This window comes from Procambarus clarkii, chromosome 32, assembly GCF_040958095.1.
Source record: "Procambarus clarkii isolate CNS0578487 chromosome 32, FALCON_Pclarkii_2.0, whole genome shotgun sequence".
Taxonomy (NCBI): domain Eukaryota; kingdom Metazoa; phylum Arthropoda; class Malacostraca; order Decapoda; family Cambaridae; genus Procambarus; species Procambarus clarkii.
The window spans coordinates 29560999-29584995 of record NC_091181.1 but is presented as its reverse complement, the minus strand read 5'-3'; the positions used below and the strand labels follow the sequence as shown (position 1 = coordinate 29584995).

At 36.3% G+C, this 23997-nt stretch overlaps 1 protein-coding gene across 2 annotated transcripts; it reads right to left on the bottom strand.

The window, feature by feature from the left end:
* Positions 1–1053: 1053 nt before the first annotated feature.
* Positions 1054–23741, bottom strand: LOC123759327 (tetraspanin-33). Of its 2 annotated transcripts, XM_045744225.2 has the most exons (8): positions 23515–23694; positions 21386–21592; positions 19663–19836; positions 18425–18559; positions 17625–17669; positions 16389–16505; positions 15132–15193; positions 1054–1317 (listed from the first exon to the last, which is right to left on the bottom strand). In XM_045744225.2, exons 1-8 carry the CDS (start codon positions 23590–23592, stop codon positions 1245–1247), a joined length of 891 nt encoding a protein of 296 aa, XP_045600181.1. In that variant the 5' UTR covers positions 23593–23694; the 3' UTR covers positions 1054–1244. The 2 variants fall into 2 exon arrangements, with proteins under 2 accessions (XP_045600181.1, XP_045600182.1); XM_045744226.2 differs by lacking the exon at positions 1054–1317 and having other exon boundaries at positions 14158–15193; positions 23515–23741.
* Between the last annotated feature and the right edge of the window lie 256 nt (positions 23742–23997).

Below are 23997 nucleotides of genomic sequence, written 5' to 3'. Positions count from 1 at the left end.
TGCTTCCGGGGCTTAGTGTCCCCGCGGCCCGGTCGTCGACCAGGCCTCCTGGTTGCTGGACTGATCAACCAGGCTGTTAGACGCGGCTGCTCGCAGCCTGACGTATGAGTCACAGCCTGGTTGATCAGGTAAGTCACAGCCTGGTTGATCAGGTAAGTCACAGCCTGGTTGATCAGCCTGAAGACATTCCCATATTCTTTATGTGAATAAACAGAAGAGACACCCCTGAAGTCTGTTAATGGCTGTCTGTGGTGAACAGAGGCCTTCACACTCGAGAATTTAAGAGAAATTGTTCAAAACCATTTTCAAACTCCTAACTAATTATTTATTATTAATGATTAATATTATTTATTATTATTTGAATAACACTGAAAATACATAAATTTAAAGGATGGGCTATAATCAAATTAACCAATTTCATCGCCTCATCCTGCATGGGCTTCTATTGTCCATACTGCCATTCTGTATTTATGCAGTAATAAGAGACTCATGGTTGCTTGAATATTTGCAGTCCTCTAAAGGCTACATTCATCATGCAGGCGCTCCATTAGTATGCTACTGACTCCTACATACTTTTGAGTGCATCTTTGGCCACTCAATCTCATTTGAATTGTGAAACTAGTCAAAGCATAAACAACCTCACGTTAATATATAGTACAGTGTACAACGAGAGCAGCAGGTGCCGCCTTCAACGTCCCGGAACACCAGTGTCCGGGAGGGACGTCCCGGAACACCAGTGTCCGGGAGGGACGTCCCGGAACACCAGTGTCTGGGAGAGACGTCCCGGAACACCAGTGTCTGGGAGAGACGTCCCGGAACACCAGTGTCTGGGAGGGACGTCTGGGAACACCAGTGTCCGGGAAGGACGTCCCGGAACACCAGTGTCCGGGAGAGACGTCCCGGAACACCTGTGTCCGGGAGGGACGTCCCAGAACGTGTCCGGGAGGGGGAGCAAAAAACATTACAGTGGCTTCAAATGATTTCTGAAATTCTGACAGCAAGATATAGTATATCAATAATATTTATATGTAGTAGGTAAGGTATAAAACACTATTGGCTTATTAGAAAAAATATAATAAGTATACATATGAATTGCAAAGATTTTATATATGCTTACTATATGGTGATTACAGTATACAATAGTGGAAAATTACATGTCTTAAAATGTTCAGTAATCATCTTGTTAATTGGATTAGGAGGAAATCCAGGGAGGACTTGGTTTTGTAAAGGCAAAATATGACTCTTCACTGGTAATAGATAGACGCTTTATTCATGAGGCACTGATGAGTCCCAAGTTGTTCTCCAGAAGTTCTATACCTGAAATGAAGAAATGGGATAAATTTCTCCTGAATTTCCATTGTCACACAAGTGTCAACCTTACCCTTACCTTGCGATGATTTCGGGGCTCAACGTTCCTGCGGCCCGGTCCTTGACCAGGTCTGGAGTAGAAGTACTCCAGTACTTTCATCGACCTGGCCTCCTGCTCTAAGCTAAATAACAGAAAAATTACAGCAGATTATTCGTATTTTTACCTACACAGTACTGCATTTAGAAGAACATCATAACAGTATTAAGTGTAAGCAGTTTACACGAAAAATTAACCAGTTTTGCTGTTAACACAAGAAATAATAAAATACTTATGTCTGGCCCAGTTTTCTAACCCACACATCTCAAAATAAAAGAACAATTGGGGGCAGCATTTTAATTTATGTTATTCCTGTTCTAAAAGATGCTGACACACAGGCAGCGTTTGATATTTGCAATCCACCGACCCAGGTTCGATTCTTGGCCCAGGTGGAAGCAAATAAACAATTTCTGTAACCTGATGCCACTATTCACTCAACAGTAAAACGGTACATGGCAGATAATCAGCTGTTGTGGGCTGTATTCTGGGGACGTCAGTGTACGTGTGTAGGTAGGTGGATGGAGGGTGGTATGAGCGTGTAATTACCTAAGTATAGTTACAGGTTGAGCTCTATTTGTAGCCGCCATCTTTCAAGTACTCTCTCAGGAGTGCGCAGGGAGGGGGGGAGAGAGGAGTGAAGGTGGGGGGGAGGGGAGAGGAAGTGTGAGGGTGGGGGAATGAGGAGCGGGAGAGAGAGAGAAGGGAGGAAATTTAAATTTATCATTTAGTATTTTTAATAAATTTACCATTTTAACTTATCATTTATAATAATTTATTTAACAGTCCCCGTGGTGCAGTGGTAAAGCACTCGCCCAGCGCTTCACAAGTGCTTTGGCCTGAGTTCGTATTCTGGCCGGGGAGGATTGACTGGGTACCAATCCTTAACTGTAGCCTCTGTTCACCCAGCAGTGAATGCGTACCTGGTTGTTAAGCGATATGGCAGGTCATATTCCGGGAAAAAAATAGGATTAAGGACCTGCTCGAAACACTACATTTTACAAGAATGTAAGAACTCTTGAATATAAAACAAAAACAAAAAACAAAAATGATGGTGGGGGGGAGGGGAGAGGTAGTGAGGGAGGGAGAGAGAGGGGAGGAGTGATGAGATGGAGGGTGTAAAATATATATAGTATACTGTATATGACTGAGAAAAATAGGTTAGAAATCAATATATAAGACATCCGATGGTTGAAATGCGAGCATATGGAAAAAATATTAGAAAGGTCACTTTTTGCAAACAGAGGAAGACGGTTGAAATATGATGAGAGGGCGATGAATGTCAAAACCGTCAGTAGTTTCAATGCGTTATGTGACAGTAATGAGAAGACTGGGCACCACATCCTATAACTACACTTGGGTAATTTCACTCCTAGTGAGTAAATGGAATGACCTAAGGGAGCAGGTTGTAGAGGCAAACTTCATTCATAACTTTAAAAGCAGGTATGATGGGGAAATAGGCCAGAAGTCATTGCATTTCATTAGACAACCAACGGCTAGAAAAGTGGGGTTCAAGAGCTAGAGCTCGATCTTGCAGGCATAAATAGATGAGTACAAATAGGTAAGTACACACACATATAATGCTAAGAGATCTCTCACATCAATCAAGGTGATTTCTAGATAGAATCTGGCAGGAAAAATATAGTTTATTCATTTAAATGTTCTTTTTATTTGTATATTTTCTATGACTTGGACAAAATAAGTGTATGGAGCAACATTTGACAAATGGAATTTAATGTGAATAAATGCCACATTATAGAATGTTAAATAGGAGAAAACAGACCACATAACCTACAAATTATGTGGAAAAGACTTAAAAGAACCCTTAACAAAGAATCTAGGGGTAGTTCAGGATAATAAGACTGCCATCAGAAGAAAAACATAAAGGACATTGTGCAAGGAGCACATGCTGCACTTTCCAACTTCAGAATCATTTTAATTACATGAATGGTGAAATACTAAGGAAACTGTTCATGACTTGTGAAACCAAAATTGAAATATGCAGCAGTTGTATGGTTGTATGGTATGGACCTGACAGCTGAGTGGACAGCGCTTGGGATTCGTAGTCCTGAGGTTCCAGGTTCAATCCCCGGTGGAGGCGGAAACAAATGGGCAGAGTTTCTTTCACCCTGATGCTCCTGTTCACTTAGCAGTCAATAGGTACCTGGGAGTTAGCTGCTACGGGCTGCTTCCTGGGGGGTGGGTAACAAAAATGAGGCCTGGTCGAGGACCAGGCTACAGGGACGCCAAGCCTCAAAATCATCTCATCTCAAGATACCCATATCTCAAGAAGCACATATATAAATTGGAAAAAGTGCAAAGGCACGCTACAAAGTGGCTTTCAGAACTGAAAAACAAGAGTTATGAAGAGAAACTAGAGGTGTTAAATATGCTAATGCTACAAAATAGAAGAGAGGAGACATGATCACCACTTACAAAATAATTATGGGAATTGACCAAATTGACAAAGAGGAATTCCTGAAACTAGTAACCTCAAGAACAAGAGGTCATAGGCTAAAGAAACAAATGTGCCAACAAATATTAAAAAGTTTTCTTTTGCAAGCATAGTAGACGGTTGGAACATGTTAGGTGAGAAAGTTGTGGAGACCAAAACTATCATAAGTTTCAAATCATCATATGACAAAGAGTGCTGAAATGACGGTACACCATGAGCAGAGATCTCATCCTGTAACTACACTTAGGTAATTACACATGTGTGTAATTATATACAGGTATATATATTTATGAAGAGGAAACAAATATCAATAGTATGCTTTCATTAACCAAAGCAAGCAGATAAGACAAAATTAACAAATCTATGCCCCATCATATCATTAACAAGACACAGGCAAGAGTACAATGGCAACTCTCAAAAACAGTAATGCCATTAAACTTTAACATCTCTTTAATCTTATTCTGAAACCCTTCTGCAATATTTTTCAACAAATATATAAATAATATTATCATCATATTTAATGTACTGTAAAATCAAGTAGCAGCCATTTTTTGTACAATTACCAGTTCCAGTAAATCCCTCAGCAGTCAATGATTGTGTGTAATCCACCTCATACTGCATCAGTCATGCAATCTTATAATAATCATTATTATTAATGATAATCATAATAATAATAATAAATGATAATATTAATAAAATCTGCATTTTTAAGGCAACAGTAATCAAATAAGTGGTCATACATGCAAAATACTGCAGAACACTGGATCTAGAATCTACTGTGTGGTCTGGTATGGAGAATGGTATTAGAAATGCAGAGTATAACACTGAATCACTTGGGTTTAAAACAATACAGTACTGTAAAGATGAATTTATGAATAGTTTATTTTTGTGATACGTGATTCTATTTGCTACTGTAGCAAATGGTTGAAAAAAAATTAATAAAAAATACACAAAATTAATTACCAATTAATTATGAATCCTCCATGCTTAAATCCAGGAACTGAACTATTTTGTAATTTTTAGGCACCCACAAAAGCTACTTCCAGCAAACTATCAATGGTGGGTTTTATGGAATGCTTAAACGAGCATCAACTTTTCTTAATCAAAATTTTTGCTGTCATAAAGATGTTTCTTAGGCTGGTGTTTCCACATTCATGTTAATTATATATACTGTACTCTGAATAGAAATTATACTACTGACTGAATACTATCTTGGGATAATTCCAGCTGATTTGATTTAAAATACTGTACAGTACAAGATTCATAAAAATACTGAACTCAGTATAAATTACAGTACAGGATTTGCACAGAAAAATTACATACAGCCAACTGATCTAGTTATAATTAGATTTATCCAGCTATGTTAAATGGATGTTGCAGTTCTGCCTTTCTTCCTCCATGGGTTAGTGGGACTTACTATTACCATACTAGTACTCCTGCTGTGTCTTTGAAATCGTGCAATTTAAATAGATCCGTGCTCATCTCAGTTCAGGTCTGCTTCCTGGTTTTGGTACAAGATATCAATATCCTCCTAAATAGCAGACAATCTCCTAAATAATATGAATACAATGCTAGTCTTTTTTATTCTATCATATAAATTAACCAGTTGCAGGTACAAGTAGAGTGGTATACTGATAAAACAGCAATTACAATATATTTATTAATTCATATAATGTGACAATTAAGTGCACTAAATATTTGTTTTCAACATTTTGTTCAAACTATATCATGGAATTACAAAAATGTGCAACAAGCACACAAACTGAATGTACTGTATACAGTACAGTATTTCCTTCATGGTAACTTTAAAAAATATATATTGCCCACTACTGCAGTGGCTTTATAGTTATGCCATCTAAGTAGCAGCAAAGTCTTACCTATTTACGTACTTACCCACTAACATTTCCCTTCTAATTATATAGTGTGGGGGTAATAAATTGTATTAAATGTGGTTATAATACTGTAGAGTACTAGTCATAATGTATAAAACTAATTACAGTACTGCTACAATAACCCCAAATCTTGCAAATTATAATTCTACAAAAATACATTTCCATTTACTTTCAGAAAATAAAAACTTTCTGGCATAAGTTGAGGCATCATAGCAACTGAATTTCCTTTAATTTACACACCTGTATTGAAATTACAGAACATGAAATACAGAAATTTATAATTTGTATTACAGCTGTTGTAGTTAAGAGTTCCGACTTCAAAGACGATATCTTTATATTTCTTTTTCAGGTCTGAAAAGATTACAATGGAAGGGGAATAGGGCTATATCCATTAAATGATGATGCACCAAAAAATTGATTCTTGTGAGAACTTTCGAGTGGATAGCCAAGAGAGAGAAAATCCCCCCCTCTAATTATGTAAATATTACTTTCTAGCACATTCCAAACTTTCATTATTCTCCGTGCATCTGAAACATTATCATCACGTGATCTATATCATGATCTATTTCACTACTAAATAAATTTTCATGTCTTATATAGCAGCACTTAAATACTTACAGGTAATATTAAAATAACCTAATAAATTGGGATAAAATAGCAAACAAATTTTTAGATATAATATTCAAAATTTTCAGTGGCAATTATTTTTTTTTTAATCCAAGAATTGTCAGGCCATCTTTTTGGAGACCCATGGCAGCATTAATACCACACAAAATAGTATCCAACATATTGGTCAAGGTAATACATTTATGCTTTTTATAATTAAAAAGGCAAATCAATCTTAAAAAAAAAATATATATACTGTATATTTTTGTCATAGACCAGGAAAACATTCAAATGATTTAAATTTTACTTATTAGCATGCCTTCTCATTTTACTAGAAGCCTTTGCTGCCAGTGCAGATCACATTATAATGGGACCTATAATACTGCACCATGATTCAGTTTCATGACTAAACCTCTGATGCTGTATCTTAAGTTTAAAACAAAAATGTGCACAAAGATACGAGAGCTGAAAGATACACAAAGATGACTCCCGAAGGATTAGAACTTCCTCCCTTAATGTTTGACATTTTAGCATCTTCTGGCATCTAAATAGTTAAGTTCAATGCATTCTCAAGCATGGAAATAATAAAAAGGCAAATTATAAACTCATAAACCAGAATTCCCTAAGAACAATAATTTCTACCCATCTTCTGGAAATGATAATACAGTACTTATAGTAACTAATTGGTTCAAAGTACCAGTATGGAATATTGGACTATGAATAATTTCACTTTTTGTACTTTTGATTTAATACAGAAAATATAGCTAAAAAATCAAACTTAAAACATTTCTAGGCCTAGAATAGCACATATATGAACTACATTAGGCCTAAGATAGCATTCTAAGCATAGGATTATTAGAGGTTAGGTCCTATATTTATGTTAGTTAAAAAAAAAAAAAAAAAATCCCCATTTGACCAAATTCAATAATACAAAAGTCAACTTTTTGGTGGTCCATCACTACACATTGTACTGTCAACCAAAGAGTCATTTACTAGAAGCACTATCATTTTAGGAGGATGGACTGAATAATTTTAATACATCAAGTAAATTTAGGTACAGGTATAACCTAAATAACAGACAAGTTAGATACAATTACAATAATCATGTTTCTAGGTAAAGTATAATGAAAATAAAATGATATCACATATAATGTCTACCCAATTACGACTTCTAGGCATACAATCATGTAACAACACTAACTCGAGTTACTACAAAAGCACCTCATGTTTAACAAATAAATGGCTGAATTTATTTAGTATTTTTACAGACCAACCACAATCATATTAATGAATTGAATTTGATGCTGCATTATAATCAAACATGCTCCTCTAGATAAAAGATAAATAAAACTAGAAAAATAATGTATTCTTTTAGTACACTTGAGCCCAATGCAATACTGTACCTTGTAAAGCTTACATATACTGTACCTCATAGACAGCCTTGACGACATGAAAATACAGACAAATAAATACTGTATCAAAATACAGAACTGCACTGCATTTAAAGACACTGCAGGTATAAAAGTACTGTATGCATAAAATAAATAATTACAGCACTACATATTGTCTCCTAATTTTTTACTACACATTTTAATAGTGTACTATAACTTCTAATTAAACATAGATGGAGAAGGGGCTTGCACTTTTGTATTTAAATACTTCTAAGTATTTACTCGGAACATGTAAATCTTTTTCATATGAAACAAATTTTTTCCGAGCATTAGCCTTCACACTTTGCAAGCTAAGAATTTTTATTTTAATAACATACGTACTCTCACTTTTCTGGGGTGGCCCACTCAGTGGCTCCCCAGAGCTTTATGTACTAGTACCCCCTGGGTCATTTTCAACACCCTGTATCTGGGACCATCTCATATCCTACAAGGAACTGGTATTAGAATCCTGCCCCCCCCCCCTCAAAGAAGCAGTAGAGCAGAGTCATTAGACTACACACTGAGGAAACCCAGCCTAAATGACTACAAAGGACTCTCAAACTCAATATGGACTGAGAAATGTTTGGGCCAAACAAAGTACCTGTAAGACCAAATATCACCTTAATGTTTCAACTTCTCTCCAATAGATGGTCTGTGCTAGTGGTCCTCTGTGGCCACAACTGTCACTCTTACTTGGTGTCCTTTCCAACATACATTGGCTCATAAGACCTGCATTTTGCAGCTAAGTGACTGGATTTTCTACATGTTTTTGGTTTATTGTAGGGCTTCATGTCTGTTAATGCAGTTTATGAGCATACTGTATATGCTAGTCTTGTGTATCATGTTTTTAAAGCCTGCTTCAGCTGTGGTTTCAGGATTACCTTCCCTGGTATGCTTTTTAGCAAAAATCATTTGACACAGTTCCTCCCCAAGATGGACTATTCACGAGTTTTTCCATATCTCAGATGGCACTATGGGATTTGGTTTCCACCCTTTTGGAATAGAAGGGTGACAGAAATAGTGTAGTATTGTGCTAGAGGCTCTACTCAACAGGTGCGAGCTTCTGGTTACGTTGTGCTTAGTGAGTGGCATCTAATGTCATGCATATTTGCTGATGTGGGTTTGCAGCCTGTAATGTTTGCACAAGCATTTGGTTATGAACTCAGTGGGGAGGGTCAGGGAGATTTCCAGTCCTGTGCATTGTTCTGGGTTAACTTACTCCACTAGTTTAAAAGCTAATTTGTGTGTCATGCAACATTACCTGGGATGATCATGGTGGGAAGGGGGCTTGTTCTAATATTGTTGTTATGGTGGTGACCCACGGCAGTAGTCATTGATTAGGAACTGGGTGTTTGCTGGCTAATTTGTCTGCTCCTCTGCTTGACTACTGCACATGACAACAGGGTTAGTGTGTAATTATAATTCTGTGCTTTGAGGAATGTCATTATCAAAGAAGGTACAATGCCAGGAAGACTGTGAAGCACTATCTCTGCTGAAAGATACAGTATTCAAAAGGTACTAAGTATCACTCAAGATGACAATACAAGAACAAAAGAATGCATGGCAAATGATATCAAAGCTAGTGGATTCAGTAAGGATTTTAATGAGAAATGACTCCTTGGGGACATTAGGAGCAACAGTCAAACATCCTCAAAATTGGGACAATCGACAAAAGAGGCTCCATGCCCGAATTTTCAACACCTATTGCAGAGGCGTGGAGAACGGATGTATTCCTGAATGGAGCACCTGGCACCAGCAAAAACAACTGAGGACAGAAGGGTTCAATTATCAAAGGGTTAACTTTGATGACCTTAAGGGAATAATGATGATGACTGTGAGGGTGCCGAGTGAATGTATCAACCTTGAGTATAGGACAACCCTGAGACTCGAGGATATTCTTGATATCATCATGGCAATCCTTGAGTTTTCAGTCCCGTCCCAACATGAGGTGGAAGAAAGACTGTGCCAACATTGGTATTCGATAAGATATTCTTCGAGACCCTAACTGAGGCCTCACCAATGCAAGATCAGCCAGCTACTCAGAGGCGGCCTCGACAATGTGGGTACTAGTCTGAGTGGGAGTATTTTGAACACAAACTTGTGTGTGCACAAGTCAACAGAGCAGATATGGTCATCATGAGATATCAAAGTATTTGGGCCATGTAGCAGGGGTCAAACAAGTCCTGAAATGTAGTTGCTGCAGGAAACATGCATAGCTAGCGGAATGTATGTTGCCTCAGACCTGGAAGGAGAGAGCAAAATGTGCCATTGTAACCATCAAGGTTTGAGTCACTTGGGAGATGTGGCAGACACCACCAGGGACTTTTAACCTTGGGATTGACCTTGCCAATGGAAAAGTCTGCAGAAGGGAGATGATCTGAAGGAGTGATAAAAAAAGCCTGGGTCCACCGTAGCCAGAGCTATGGAGCCTGATCTTTCAAGACATTCTAACTTGGGGGGACTGGTCACCCATCTTGAGTCTGAGAAGGGGAAATATGGTCAAAATAAAACATACAAATAGCAGAGAAAGGCTTCACTGCCCAGAATCCCTACCCACTATGGTGTTCAACATAGGTAAGCAACCTCTGAGGTAACTAACAGTATACAGTATGAGGATCACTCTTTAAGGACCGAATGGTATCCTCGGGGACCAATAGAAACACCAACCTCACAATGCCCACTTGACCCGATGTCTAACTAGATGGGCTAACTAAACAAGCCAATTAGTTCGGGTAGGCCTCACCGAACCTCCCATTTCACCCCCGTCCCCATACCATTTTAGAGAATTGCCCAACCCCCAGAGGTGGCAGCTGTTGGGTAGGCCCAATTGCCAGATGAATGCATAGGTCTCTATGCACAGCTAACATACGGGGGTGTATTTCACTCGTGCACTGCTACTGCAGGCAGGAGAGAGGAGCAGGAGCCACCTCCTCCTACCAAAGGGTGGCACTCAACAACCCACCCTAATCACATCAAGGCACCATCCACTAAGAGGGGGTGTGCTTTGAGGAGTATTTTTTTTATTTTGTTTTTTTGCTGACTTTTGCTTTGTATATCTTGGCACTGTGTTTAGTGGCCAACAATGCTGTTCCTCAAGTGGCTTAAGTTCATTTTTGGAAGCTGCCATCTTTTGTTTTTTCTATGAATGGCTCTGCTCGTTTTCAATGAAGATCTTTGGTCTTTGTGACTTGTTTGGTGGCTGCTGATCATGGCTTCTGAATGTGACTCAAGCTTCTTGTAAAATAGCTCCTCCATTTCACCCTTGGTTTCTGCTTCCCTGTTCCTTCACTCATTTTCTATGATTTTTTCAATGGCTTTCTTTTATCAGCTTCTTGACCTCCATGTGTTTGCTGTACTGGTGGAATCATTTAACTACTTCACCAGCCACCATTTTTTTAATGTCAGCCAGAAACATCTTCTTGCTACACCTCGTCCTCTGTGCAACTACTGTATTTGGCTTTGGGGAGGATAATGCATCCAAGTCTTCCTCTACATCTCAGTTGGTCCACCACCCAGGGTGTTGACATTCACAGGCAAATTCCCCTTTTGTTTTAATTATACAGAACATGTTTCTAATTTCACTTTTCTCTGTCATTTGATGTGCAGTGGATTTCTCATTAGAGGCACCACAGAGCACAAGATCCATGTATAATGACTATACGACAAAGTTTCTTTTCTGGGGCCCCCTCAGTGACTCATTTTCCTGCCATTTTCTCTGCTTTGCTGTGGTTTCTCGGGGCTATTTCAGGCCCCAGTATAAAGTGACAAGATGATACTTTATTTTTGAGGGGGACAGTCAAGTTTTTGCTAGGTATTTTTGTGACCTCTTTTCAGCCATTAGTGTGTGGAGTGTTATGACTTCCTTAGCTTTCCTGCCTCTTTGAGGATGGGGAGGGGAGAGAGGAATTTAGTATCCGTTCCTGGTAGGCTGAAGGCATGACAAAACGTATGAGAGGGACTGGTGTAGCCTACAAGAACCCCTTTTATAAACCTTACAAAACTTAAAGGTGCATAAAGTATTAATACTTACCATTTTCTATTCAGCAATGTGTTTCAGTCATATAGGTATGTAATACTAAATATAGTATTTGAATGTTCAGAGAGATTCAGATACAACTCTTGGATAATTACTGCCTTAATAAATTAAATGTTCCATTATATAAGGATATACTGTACAGCCAAACATCAATTACTTACAGGAAACCTTAAAGTCAAATAACCCGACATTTTGAAGGAGAATCGGTTACTTTACTTGAAGTCAACCTGAGATAAATCCTGTAATGATCACACCTGGAGATATATATATAATAAATCCTCTCCAACTCTCACTGTACTTGTACATCACTTAAAGACGCGCGCACGCACACACGCACACACACACACACACACACACACACACACACACACACACACACACACACACACACACACACACACACACGCGAGTGAATTTTATAACATCCTGAGACACGACAGAAAAAAGGATGAGTAGAATACAGCCAACATTGCCCACAAAAAATCCTTTGGCACTATGCCACATAAAAGCCCGATTCCCAAACTTGAAAAGAAGGCTGGAGTAAATTGGAAAAATTGGACTGGGTTAGATATATCATCCAAAAACAAGAAACAGGGCTTTAATGAAACTGTCAGGCAGGAAGAAAATGGCCAACAAAGTACTACAGTTTGATACTCCCACCATTACTATTCTTAATGAATGTAAATGACCTCCAGGAGGAGGTAGAATCTTACATGATAATGTTTGCTGATGATGCAAAACTAATAAATAGTATGCAAAACTGATTAAAAGGGTAAACATTCTGAAGACTGTATGATACTGCTAGACAGGCTGCATGTATGGATGGACAAATAGTTTTTGATCCCAACAAATGTAGTGAAGCATGGGAGAAGAGGCAAGGATGACCATACAGTATATAGGTGTGGCAGTTGCAAGAAATTAAAAATGGAGCACCACCTGGGATTGGACAGAAAACCAACCTTAACACTAGACACACACACACACAGAATAACATAAGCAGCAAATACAAAACTGAGAAATATAAGGGTTCGATCTAAGGATATTAAAGAAGGAAATTACAAAAACGGTAATAAGATCACAATGGATGAGATACCAAGGGTAATAAACACAGCAGAAAGTTTTACCTCCAAGTGAAAGACAACAGAGTGAGGGGGGGGCACAGGTGGAATTTTGAAACAATTTTGAAACAAATGAGCCAGAGACATAAGAAATACTCATCTTCATCAAGGCCAATAATCAAGTGGAATGAACTTTAAGCAGAAATGATGGAGGCAAGTCATTCACAGCTTCAAGAACAAATATGAGAGAGTAGCCAAACATCAGGAGGTATGAATGCACCAGGTACATTAACCGAGGCTAGGCTATAGCTTGATCTCCCTCCACCCCGACACAACTACACTTGGTAAGAACACACAACACACAGCTGACATAGATTTCATTAAAGTATGTGATACTTTATAAATCACATTATCTGAAAATGTACAAGTTAAAAGATGAATACTTATGTATAAAAATATAAATTTTCATACAAATCTGTATAAATTCTTTAGAGCTAAATATAGTATGTGCCATTAACCATCTATGTACTTCTAAACGCTATGATTTTATTACTTGGTTCCTTCAAATTCATTTATTTTTTCATTTACCATCAACATTAGAGTAAAGAGCTGAACAACTTATTTTAATACAGTATCCAAATATTTAATAAGTATTTGTGTATTTTAGTACTAATTGTATTTATACAATATATTCAATCATATCTTTGGAAAATATAAACTACTTTTATTACAAAAATAAATGATTTGAAAGTATCTAATGACTTATGCTCCTTATCACCATATAGCACATTATATTATACAAATATCTGGACTCTACATTTAAATAACATTTTTTAAAATATAAAATTCACTAATGCCTGAAATAGGAAAACAGATCTGCAGCACAAACTGAGAGATGTGATTACATATGCACACCACTTCAGAACAAATATTAATGCATATCACATCTAATTGATAATTTACACCAAGACAAAATAAATTTTATTATATATATATATATATATATATATATATATATATATATATATATATATATTATGCATAATCAAGGCATGTTATGTTATGCATGGCCACATCATTTGATCAAAGAACCAAAAAAGCTTCAAACTACATAATTAAAAATAGTTTTGGCTGTGTGTGTGTACAGTGGCATAAATCATGATTCCAACCAAACATAGCAATTTTGGTACTTCCTTTGACCAGTTATTATATGAAAATGTAGCTTACTACATTTAATGAATCTGTTAAAGCTATAAGGGAAAAAGGTACTTCACGACAAAATGTGCATTTATGTATTTCATCTCTCTGAATCTTCATTAATACAAAAAAATTAAAATTTATCAGATCTACTACAAACTTGAAGTCAGAGGAAGTAAGTCTTCTACAAATACCACACTGGACAACAATATAAACAGGTTTTGCACCCATGATCAGATACAAAACTTTTACTAAACAGTACAATTATTACAAAGATGCATAGTAAGGAGCCATATTAGACATATCTTACATATAGACATGCCCCAAATAACTATTCATGTAAAAAAAAAATTACTCAAGTCTCAAGGGGTATTTGTGTGCCTATGAAAAAAATAAAATCAATAGAAAAATACCCAACTTGAAATCTGTATGTCCTGAAGTACAGTGGTCTATATTCTTGAATCACAATCAGGGATCCAGGGTTTGACCCACAACTGGGACAGAAATGGTTGGGCACATTTCCTTTCACCTGATGCCTTTGTTCATCTAGTAGTAAATAGATACCTGGGAGTTAGGCAACTATTGTGGGTTGTGTCCTGGGAAAAATCAGTGGATCAACCTAGTGGGGAAATTGATACAAGCCTGAATGCATGCTTCCTGTCCTTAACAATGGGATTTATGAAGTATTGTGTTGCTAAACTATCAAGTGGAGATAAGTTATATATACTCTATAGTGACTGGAAGGTTAACCAAAGTTATCTTCCATATAATGGTTTAGTTATACTGTACATACATTCCCAGCAGTATTTACTATGTAATAAATTATTTTCCATTCAGTTATATTTGGTATACAAAAAAGCTATTTATTATTTTGTGCTATGACAAGCTTCCACAATGTTTATCACCGATACGTAAGAATATTTGGGCCACATCAACTGCAAGACAAACGTGTCAACTGTAAGAGCAGGCAGTGATACTACAGCTATTATGGGACAGTTTGTACTCTAAAAGCTAGCAGAATTAAAGCAAATTCCTTAGCTTAACACTGTTAATACCATCTAGAGCGCTGCAAGGAGATTTGGTCCATCAAGGATCGAGCTTGGTGAGTCACGTACATCTGAAATATAAAAATGACACGTAATCATACTATAAAACAATGTCAACATTTTTTAATTGTACATGTACATTACAGGATTTTATATTTTACCATGCATCACATTATTAAACAAATGCAAGAACCAAAAATTACCTTGCTGTTTAAATTAATTTTAATTCTTATCTACATCCATCTACAATACTGTGCATGACTTATATCATTACAGTACTTTTGTTAGAGCACATCTTAAAACAAAATAGCCATTTGCCTCAAGTGCTGCACACAATATGAACTTTACAAAAGTAACAACTGTTTATTATAAATTTTCAAACCTCACACACATCTGCTGAATCTGTTTTGCAAAAAATTAAATAAATTACTAATTTTTATGTCCAAGCTTTATGACAGATTTTTATGACAAGAGTGAATACAGTATATATTTTTTGTACATTTTGTATCTACTGGCTATACCTCAATGCTTTTAACTCAAATAACTTCAACCAGCACCTGCGCTAGGCTAGCTGTGTCTTAAATTCGATAATATATTCTTAAAAATCTGTCAAGTACAGTGCATTTGTTCAGACAATGAAGAAATTTTTGCACAAGTTCAGAGGAGACTAAATCAGGAAACGAAAGCAGCTGATGCAATGAAAACTCTGGTCTGGAAATACAAGATTAGAAGAGATGTGGCAAGAGGGATGCATGAAAGAGTGAGTGTGCCTACCCTAATGTATGGTTGCTAAATGCTGGTACAGTGTGAATAGGAGAAATAAGAGTTATGTCGGTAGAAATGAACCATCTAATATTCATTGTGTGTTAGGAAGATGGTTCATTATGTTATGAAATGTCATTGAAAGACATAAAGTGCACAAGTTAATAAATTGTAAAATTGAGGAAAGTGTACAGGTAATTAGATCATAATTAATGTATGATAAGAGTGGTAAGAAGTATTTCATTGAATTAAAAAGAAGGGACAGACAAAAAAAGGAAAAATTTGAAAATACAGCGTGTGTGTGTGTGTGTACCGAGTTTTAACAGTGCACAAGTAAAGAATATGGTTAGATAGAATCAGTTTCTGAAAGGAAATGAATGTTTAACAAATTTAATGACAAATCAGAGGAAGCCCTTTACATCTGAGCTGCTGAGCCCTGAGCCATAATACAGTAATGTTAAAACTATTGATAAACTACAACAAAATCTATTGCTGACACCATACCTGAAACAATGTAATACCAAATATGACTCCTGCTGCCCAGTAGAGGTTAGACTCCAGGAACTGAATTATGGATGTCACACAACTTCCCGTGTGGATTATTTCAGACGCTTCATGAGGCTGAAACACATTAATATTCACATTAAAAAAAATAAAAACACAAAAAGATAATACAAAAGACTACAGATACTTAACACTAGCTTAACTCAAATGTACTACAGAGTAGTCCTGCTTGAATAAAACCCAGTCCACCAGAATTCAGATGTAAAGGAAAGATTCTAATTAGGTTGTAAACTGATTGTGATTAGTTGCACCAACAAATAATAATAGCCTTCCAGTGCAGCAAGATCATGTATTTGTTGGACCCGAATGCCGTGCCAAAAACAAATGCAGTAATATTTATTGTCTTAAGTTTTATTTGCAAATACAGTACATAATTCTAGCATCAAAATACAGTATATGCTAAAGCATGTTCAATCATTTGCACTAAAAGAAAAAAAATCCTGGGCTTAAAATAGAAATACACCATACCTAGCCAAGTACAGATGAAACAAAAGTATTTCTTTTTTTGGGGGGGAGTGGAACAGGCTAAGAATAAGTTATTACGTTACAGTGAGTCTGCAATGCACACGCACCTTATCATTATGTAGCCATAAAGGGAAACGCTAAGGTTCTTGGCTGTAAATCACAATAATATACTGTACTGCCATGACTAACGTAGACACTGGTGGGAACCTGAGAGGTGTTAGAAATTGCACTGTGACCAGAGGTACACATTCAAGACTAGAAGTGTGTGGAAAATGGCATAACTAATATAGTACATCTATGTACTGTAGTCGTATTCTTCATGCTGAATGGCAATGAGGAACCAAAAATACAACAATTACTTAATGCCTCTGTGAATGTTTTATCTCCCAGATCACAGGGATGCACTATTTAAAAGAAAAAAACCAACTTGATAAGGTTAAAAGGAAAAGTTCAAGCAGAAAATTTATCACAATGGCTAATTATACAAGAATATTCATATTTTTAGTAAGTCTCAGGTAAATCTACTTTTCCCAAGATTTTATTCTTTTAAAGCTTCCAATTTACATATTATGAGCAGAACATTTGATAATCATTCCAAAGCATCAAAAGGCACATGTGAATTTCTCTCTCAAATCAGTACAGTATATACAATAGAAATAAATAAACAATAAACTAAACACCAAAAAAAATAACTAAAATCATTTGACTAACCTTTTTGGACTGCATGCCATACCCACACATGATGTCCATATGAGTCTGCAAAGAAAAATACACTGTACACTCAACAGACGAGTCATGGACAAAACAAGCCAGTTATAATATACTGTACAAAACTAATTACAGTACTGTACATATTGGAATAATTTGCAATTTCAGTCAAGTAATACATACACGAAACTAAGACTTCTAGCTAACAAACTCACACCACCACTTCATCACAGTATATGTTATTTATTGTATATCAAAAACTACAAAAAATTAACAATAAATTTCATGTTCAGAACAACAGTATAAAATACTGTTCACAAGTGATATAATTCAGCAAATAAATGCAACAGGCAACAAAATATATCACATTTGTAATAGTGTTCTTTACTTTGATTTCTTTATGTATCTAGGACATCCCTGCTTTCCAATGGAGCTGTTTTGCACATTTTACCATGCCTCCAGGTAGAGCAATCTCAACATATAAATTTGTAAAGTCTTTCCAGTATTTTCTAGTTGCAAATTATCATGTAACTTACTCACCTGTACTTCAGGGAATACAATTTTATGGATCTGAAGTGTGTTCAGTAATTATACTTTATGATTTGGGCACTTAATGATCTTTGCAAATATTCCAGGGCAGCTAATTTGCCAACAATTAATGGAGCAGCTAATATAGAGCTGTATCATTCAAATTATTAACTTTGGTTTCAGAAGTTAACTTTTCCCATTCATTTTAATTTAGGTCAATAATTAACAAATACTGTTAAAGCCCTTTAAAAAGAATAATGTTCCATTACAATTACCATGTTCTTATTTTTGATGCAGCAGGAGGGAGGAACACCACACTTCTCAGCACTTGGGCTGCTCTCTGAACAGTTAAAATATTCATTGGAATTCCAATCTAGGTAGCCATCTGCTGTGATGCCACAGCACTGAAACTGAAATAATATCTCAAATTAGAATTATTTCAAATGTTAGTAAATTCTCTCTATATACAGTATGCTTATTTTATCTGATCCCCTTGTACAGCACTGTAAGCATAATTTCAGATTGGCTCTCTTTAAGATAGGCCTGCACACTATAAACAAAATTAGAATTCCATAAATGCAAAAGAGGGTCATGCACAAGATTCAGTATACAGTTACAGTAATGATATCACCTTCATCGATGTTTGTTTCATTCATTTACCCCTCATAATCAGGCAATAGTTTGCTTAGTCATTTACTCGGAAATGAAGAATACACTACCTTGGTTGGCTGCCAAGGGGGTGTATTCTGTCATTTAGTTTGATGCAAACCATTAAGCAAACTATGCTATGTATCAGTAGCCAACTAGCACTAAATTACACTCTGCCAACTTCCAGAACACGACAGAACATACAACATACTGTCCCAGACATCATGCAAAAAGGAATATGACAAGATACAATGGACCTATAAGCGAGGTGCTTCACCTTCACCTCATCATTGGGAATATATCATGCAGCAAAGAACTTTGTAATCATTTAAACTCTGCCTCTGATAATGTTAACAAGAGTTAACGAAATGTATCTCTTACTATCAGGCCAAATAAAACTAAAAATAAACTTTGGAGTTAATTTTTCAACTTTCTTCTTAAGTAAAGAAAAAGCACAGAAAAAAGAGAAGAGTCATGCTAGAATCATTGATCTAATCCTTTCGGTCACATTCTATAATACTGTACTTGTAATAATTAATATCTCTCAAGTCTCCATTCCAGAGAATACATTTTTAATATTTTCAGACAGTCCCAGTAATTGAGTTGGACTAAATTGAAAATTACTGAACCTCAAAGGTGACATATCTGTGGCTGTTGGCCCTTACAATTAGTGCTTACAATCATTTGAAAAGTTTTGTTTCTCGATAGAGCTCTTAAGTCAATAAGGGCCTGGTGTAATAAGACCAGGGTGGAAGGCTCAGGGGAAGAACTAGGAAGGCCTTACTTAAAAATACCATTTATAAAAGAAAATCAATATGCCTTAGAATCAAGATTAACACTTTTTAGTAAATGTTCTGTACTGTACCTCTTTTTGAAGAAAATCCACAAAGTTCTGTGTGTTTTGACTTTCTCTGTAGTCTTTTATTAGGCGCTTGGACAAGACACTTTCAATAATTTCCCGAGACTTCCATGGGAAAATAATGCAGGCAATGGCAAACAACAGTTCAGCAATGAGGAAGATGGTCAGGCACCAGAAGTACTTAAAAAGAAAAAAAAAGTTTAATATAGTATGCAAAAATGGTAAGAAAATAAATTACTATACAGTAACATTAACAAAATAAATTCAATACATATGCACACACACACATTTAAAATTGAGGATGACAGGGAAATGCTTTAAATTACAGATACCTTTATTTCATTAAAAAATGTTCCTGCCTAAACACAGAAAAACCCATCAGAAGAATATGGATATACAGTGGAACATTGGTTTACTAATGACCTGGATTACGAGTTATTTAGTACTACGAAGTCAATTTCCTCTTAAAATTTGACTTGGTGTACGAAGTTTGCCTTGGAATACAAGTCGTCTGTTGATACTTGTGTGGGTCGAGCACGTGGTTATGCTGGGTGCAGGGTGAGGCACGCTCAGTTTACCAGTAGCCCGCATAATGATGACTGCGCTTGAATTCTTTGTGAAGAACGGATTGTTTTCGGCTTTTTTTGGTTTCTGAACATAAATATTCTTATTATGTATCATGCCATGGGTCCCAAGATTGTCAGTGGTAAAGTTCATCCTAAGAAAATAGTTGAGAGTAGAAGTAGCAGAGGATGTCTCTTCATCATTAAGAAAATGTGTGCAGTATGGGAAGAACTACAAAGTTTTGCTGAGAAAACTCACTCAGATAAAGCTCTAGCAGGCCGTTGCTAACCTTTTTAATGACAATGTGATGTCTCACTACAGACAAGTCTTAAAAGATAAGGGAAAAACAAGTGTCTACAGTATAGACAGATTCTTAATAAGACAAGCAAACAGTGAGCCACAACCAGGTCCTAGTGGTATGCCTGCTAAACGTAGGAGAGAGTGTACCCCAAAAATGGCATCACTGCCTAATGTTATAATGGAAGGGGATTTCCCTTCCTAACACTAACACCTCTCCTCATCCTCCCCTCCTCACCGTCTTCTATATGCCAAAAAAAAAGTTCTCAATAAAGGTAAGGTAAAGTAAAAAATATGATTAGTATTCTATATAAAATGTATTTTTAAGTTAATATTTTTGGATGTGTGGAATGGATTAATTAAATTTACATTATTTCTTAAGGAAAATTTTTTTGGTTTTCGAATTCTTGGTGTATGAACCGTCTCTTGAAATGGATTAAATTCGTAAACCTAGGTGCCACTGTATAAACATCTAGAGAGAAACAACCCATTAATAAATAAACTAATTAGTTGCAAACATTAAGAAAAAATCTTACAAAATCTGGGTAGGCAAAATGGATTAATTAAAAGTAATTTTTTTTTTTACAAAAATTCCCACAAAAATCCTAATTTGAAAATAACAAAAGAAAAATAAATGGTTGTTTAAAAGCAAATGTTCTTTAAAAAAAAATAAAGAAAAAATACCTGCACTGTACCTTTATAATGCTTTAAAAAAGAAAAATCATTGCCATTCTGTCGGAACTAAATTCCGTAGGCATGTTCAAGGGTAAATTAAACTGATTACAGTACAATAAAAAAGGATTCCTCTTTGCTATATTATTAAAACATTATATATACTGTACAATGCTTCAACTTTCTCCATACTCACAAGTTTCAATAAACAGAGATTTTCTCGGAGAGCTCCAACACAGCCAGCAAACGACACTATGAAGATAATACTGCCAAGTGCCACCATAACTCCAGAGAGATCAGTTATGACAATGTATGCAACTTGCACTGACTTAAGTCCATGCAAATCTTGAGCAGTGAACACTACGCCATAGAGACCAATAGCTATGATAAGCATTCCAAATAACTGCAAAAAATAAAAAAAATATAAACAGTAGAGTGATAGTTTAATAAATCAAATCATTAATGCATCAATTAATTTTTCCTATTTCGAACATTTTTAAATATTCTTATGCCTCTCAAAAGAAGGTTTCTGTATTGAATCATACTGTATACTGTACACTATAGTACATATTTGTCAATTTAATCATTTATGGAAAGGTAGAGTGGGCGTAAAGAAAAAAAAACCAGGCAGTACATTCTTGCAAAACCAATAATGCAAACAGCATATCAGGGGACGTTTTAAAGCTAACAAATTAGTTGAGGTATACATTGGAAATTTGCAGTGATACGTAAGTTACGATGATAGTTACAAGGTGAACATTCCTGAAGTATAAAAGCTAGTGACCAATTTTACTCTACATAAAGAAATAGCAGTACAGTACTGTAATTTGAAAGTTAAAAATTGTGAGTTTTAAAACAAAACATTTAAAACTACAGTAGACTTATGGCTCTACACTTGAATTATATACTCTCCACTCATGCAGTAACAACTCTCACCCTGTTTCATTTAACTCGATAACTCTGTTTTACACTTCGTGGGTTGTCAGTACAAAGACTAACTTTTAAATTATAAATTCTTTTAGATATATACACTTTAACAGGTTTAGGAAACAAAAAATACACTGCATAAAGTCAGTTGTGTTTACAACAGAACTGATGAGAATTGAGTCTTTTTCTGGTCAATTGAACTCTGATGCTCCCTAAGGGTAAGATCACTAAAGGCTTCCATAAATATTTTTGAGTCAATATTAAATTGTGCTTGCACAAGAGAGATTTTTTAAATACTGAATCCCTATCAGACCACACTGGTAATAGGTAGTAACAGGAGAAAAGGTAAATCCAGCCCCAAGGGACTATTGCAAGTTTAAGTAAACAATCAAAAGTCTTCTAAAGCTTACAATACCTGTACTTGAAATCAAAAAAGATTCCCAAGTTCAGAAGCACTTTTGCAAATCACCAGTTACCCAGTTGCCTGCTGTTCCCCACTACCACCAGATGGCAGCACACTCAATATTTGGTTATTAAATTCCTGGTTCTCATCAATAGAAACTTTGGTTTCACTGTGCAGTAGACTCGTACTGTGCAGCAGAGGTGTACTAATGTATTGATATCAATAATATCAGCCGATTTTTATTAATGACTAAATCTGTAACTTTTTAGCCTGATATTATTTTAATACAGGTGGGTACAGAAGATGATTTGTGACTCGTGTTAGAAGGCTTACAACTGCCTCTCACAGCGCTTCCAGTTCTCACTGGGATGGATGCACATGGAGGCAACACCTTCAAGCTCAACAAGCCACAATGTAGACACAAGAGCAGCAGATTACCCACAAGGTAATAAACCCACGGAACTGCCTACCAGTCGATTGTCAGTTAAGAGGCGGGACCAAAGAGCCAAAGCTCAAGTTATGCTTGTGGAGGCAAGCATAACTAGGTGAGTACCACTAGAAGTCAAGACAATAATCGACCTCCAAATTCAGCTGGAAAAAATCCTCAGGTACAGTAGATATCTGTTACTACTAGGCATTAGGTGAAAGGAATTCAGGTTTGCACTCCTCTGCTTTCTTCAAATTCATCCAGGTTGTCATCTAATAACACTTTTCTTATTTCTATTTGATAGCCCATGTTTATGTTGACCAGTGTTGTTGTTTACTGTAAGCTTGTCAAGGGCATCAACTTCACCAAGGTGTACCGTAGTTGTGTATGGGGGAACCTTTATTAGATATACATGCACATCTGTCAGTATTCAGAGATAAGAGCGTTACAGCTTGAATGCACGCTATTTAGCAGTGGTAATGACGAAAGAAATTTAAGAGATAATTAAGGAGCAATGTCACTTTCCTGGAATTCACACACACCCATAGTGTATTAAACAACCACTCACCCAGAATATGAAGTTAAAGAAGAACAAAGTCCATTTAATACACGGACTTATATACGAGTAGTCCCTCCTCCTGGCCATAATTTCCAGTTACAACCCTCAGACAGCACAGACTATACAAAACACAGAGAACAGGAAGCGTCACTTTCCCTCTGTGTCATACAACAAGACTTCCCAGCCCCTGACCGCCCCCAGCGATCACCACACCACCTCAAACGCTCCCGGCGAACTCTTTAACTAGCGAACTCTCCCAGCTAATTTGTAGCAAACACCTGTGTTTGCTACACTTAGTCTGAGGTAAAAATAATTATGGACCTGCATTCTCGGTTTGTTTGAATACTAATTAAGGTCCCTCTATATTATACACGATAGGTGTCATATTAATTCATGCTATGTAATATTCTTGTGTCATATAGAATGTGTGAAGAATTTGATTTAATATTTTCGGATTTTTTTGTACCGTTAAAGCCACTTTTTTACTAATTT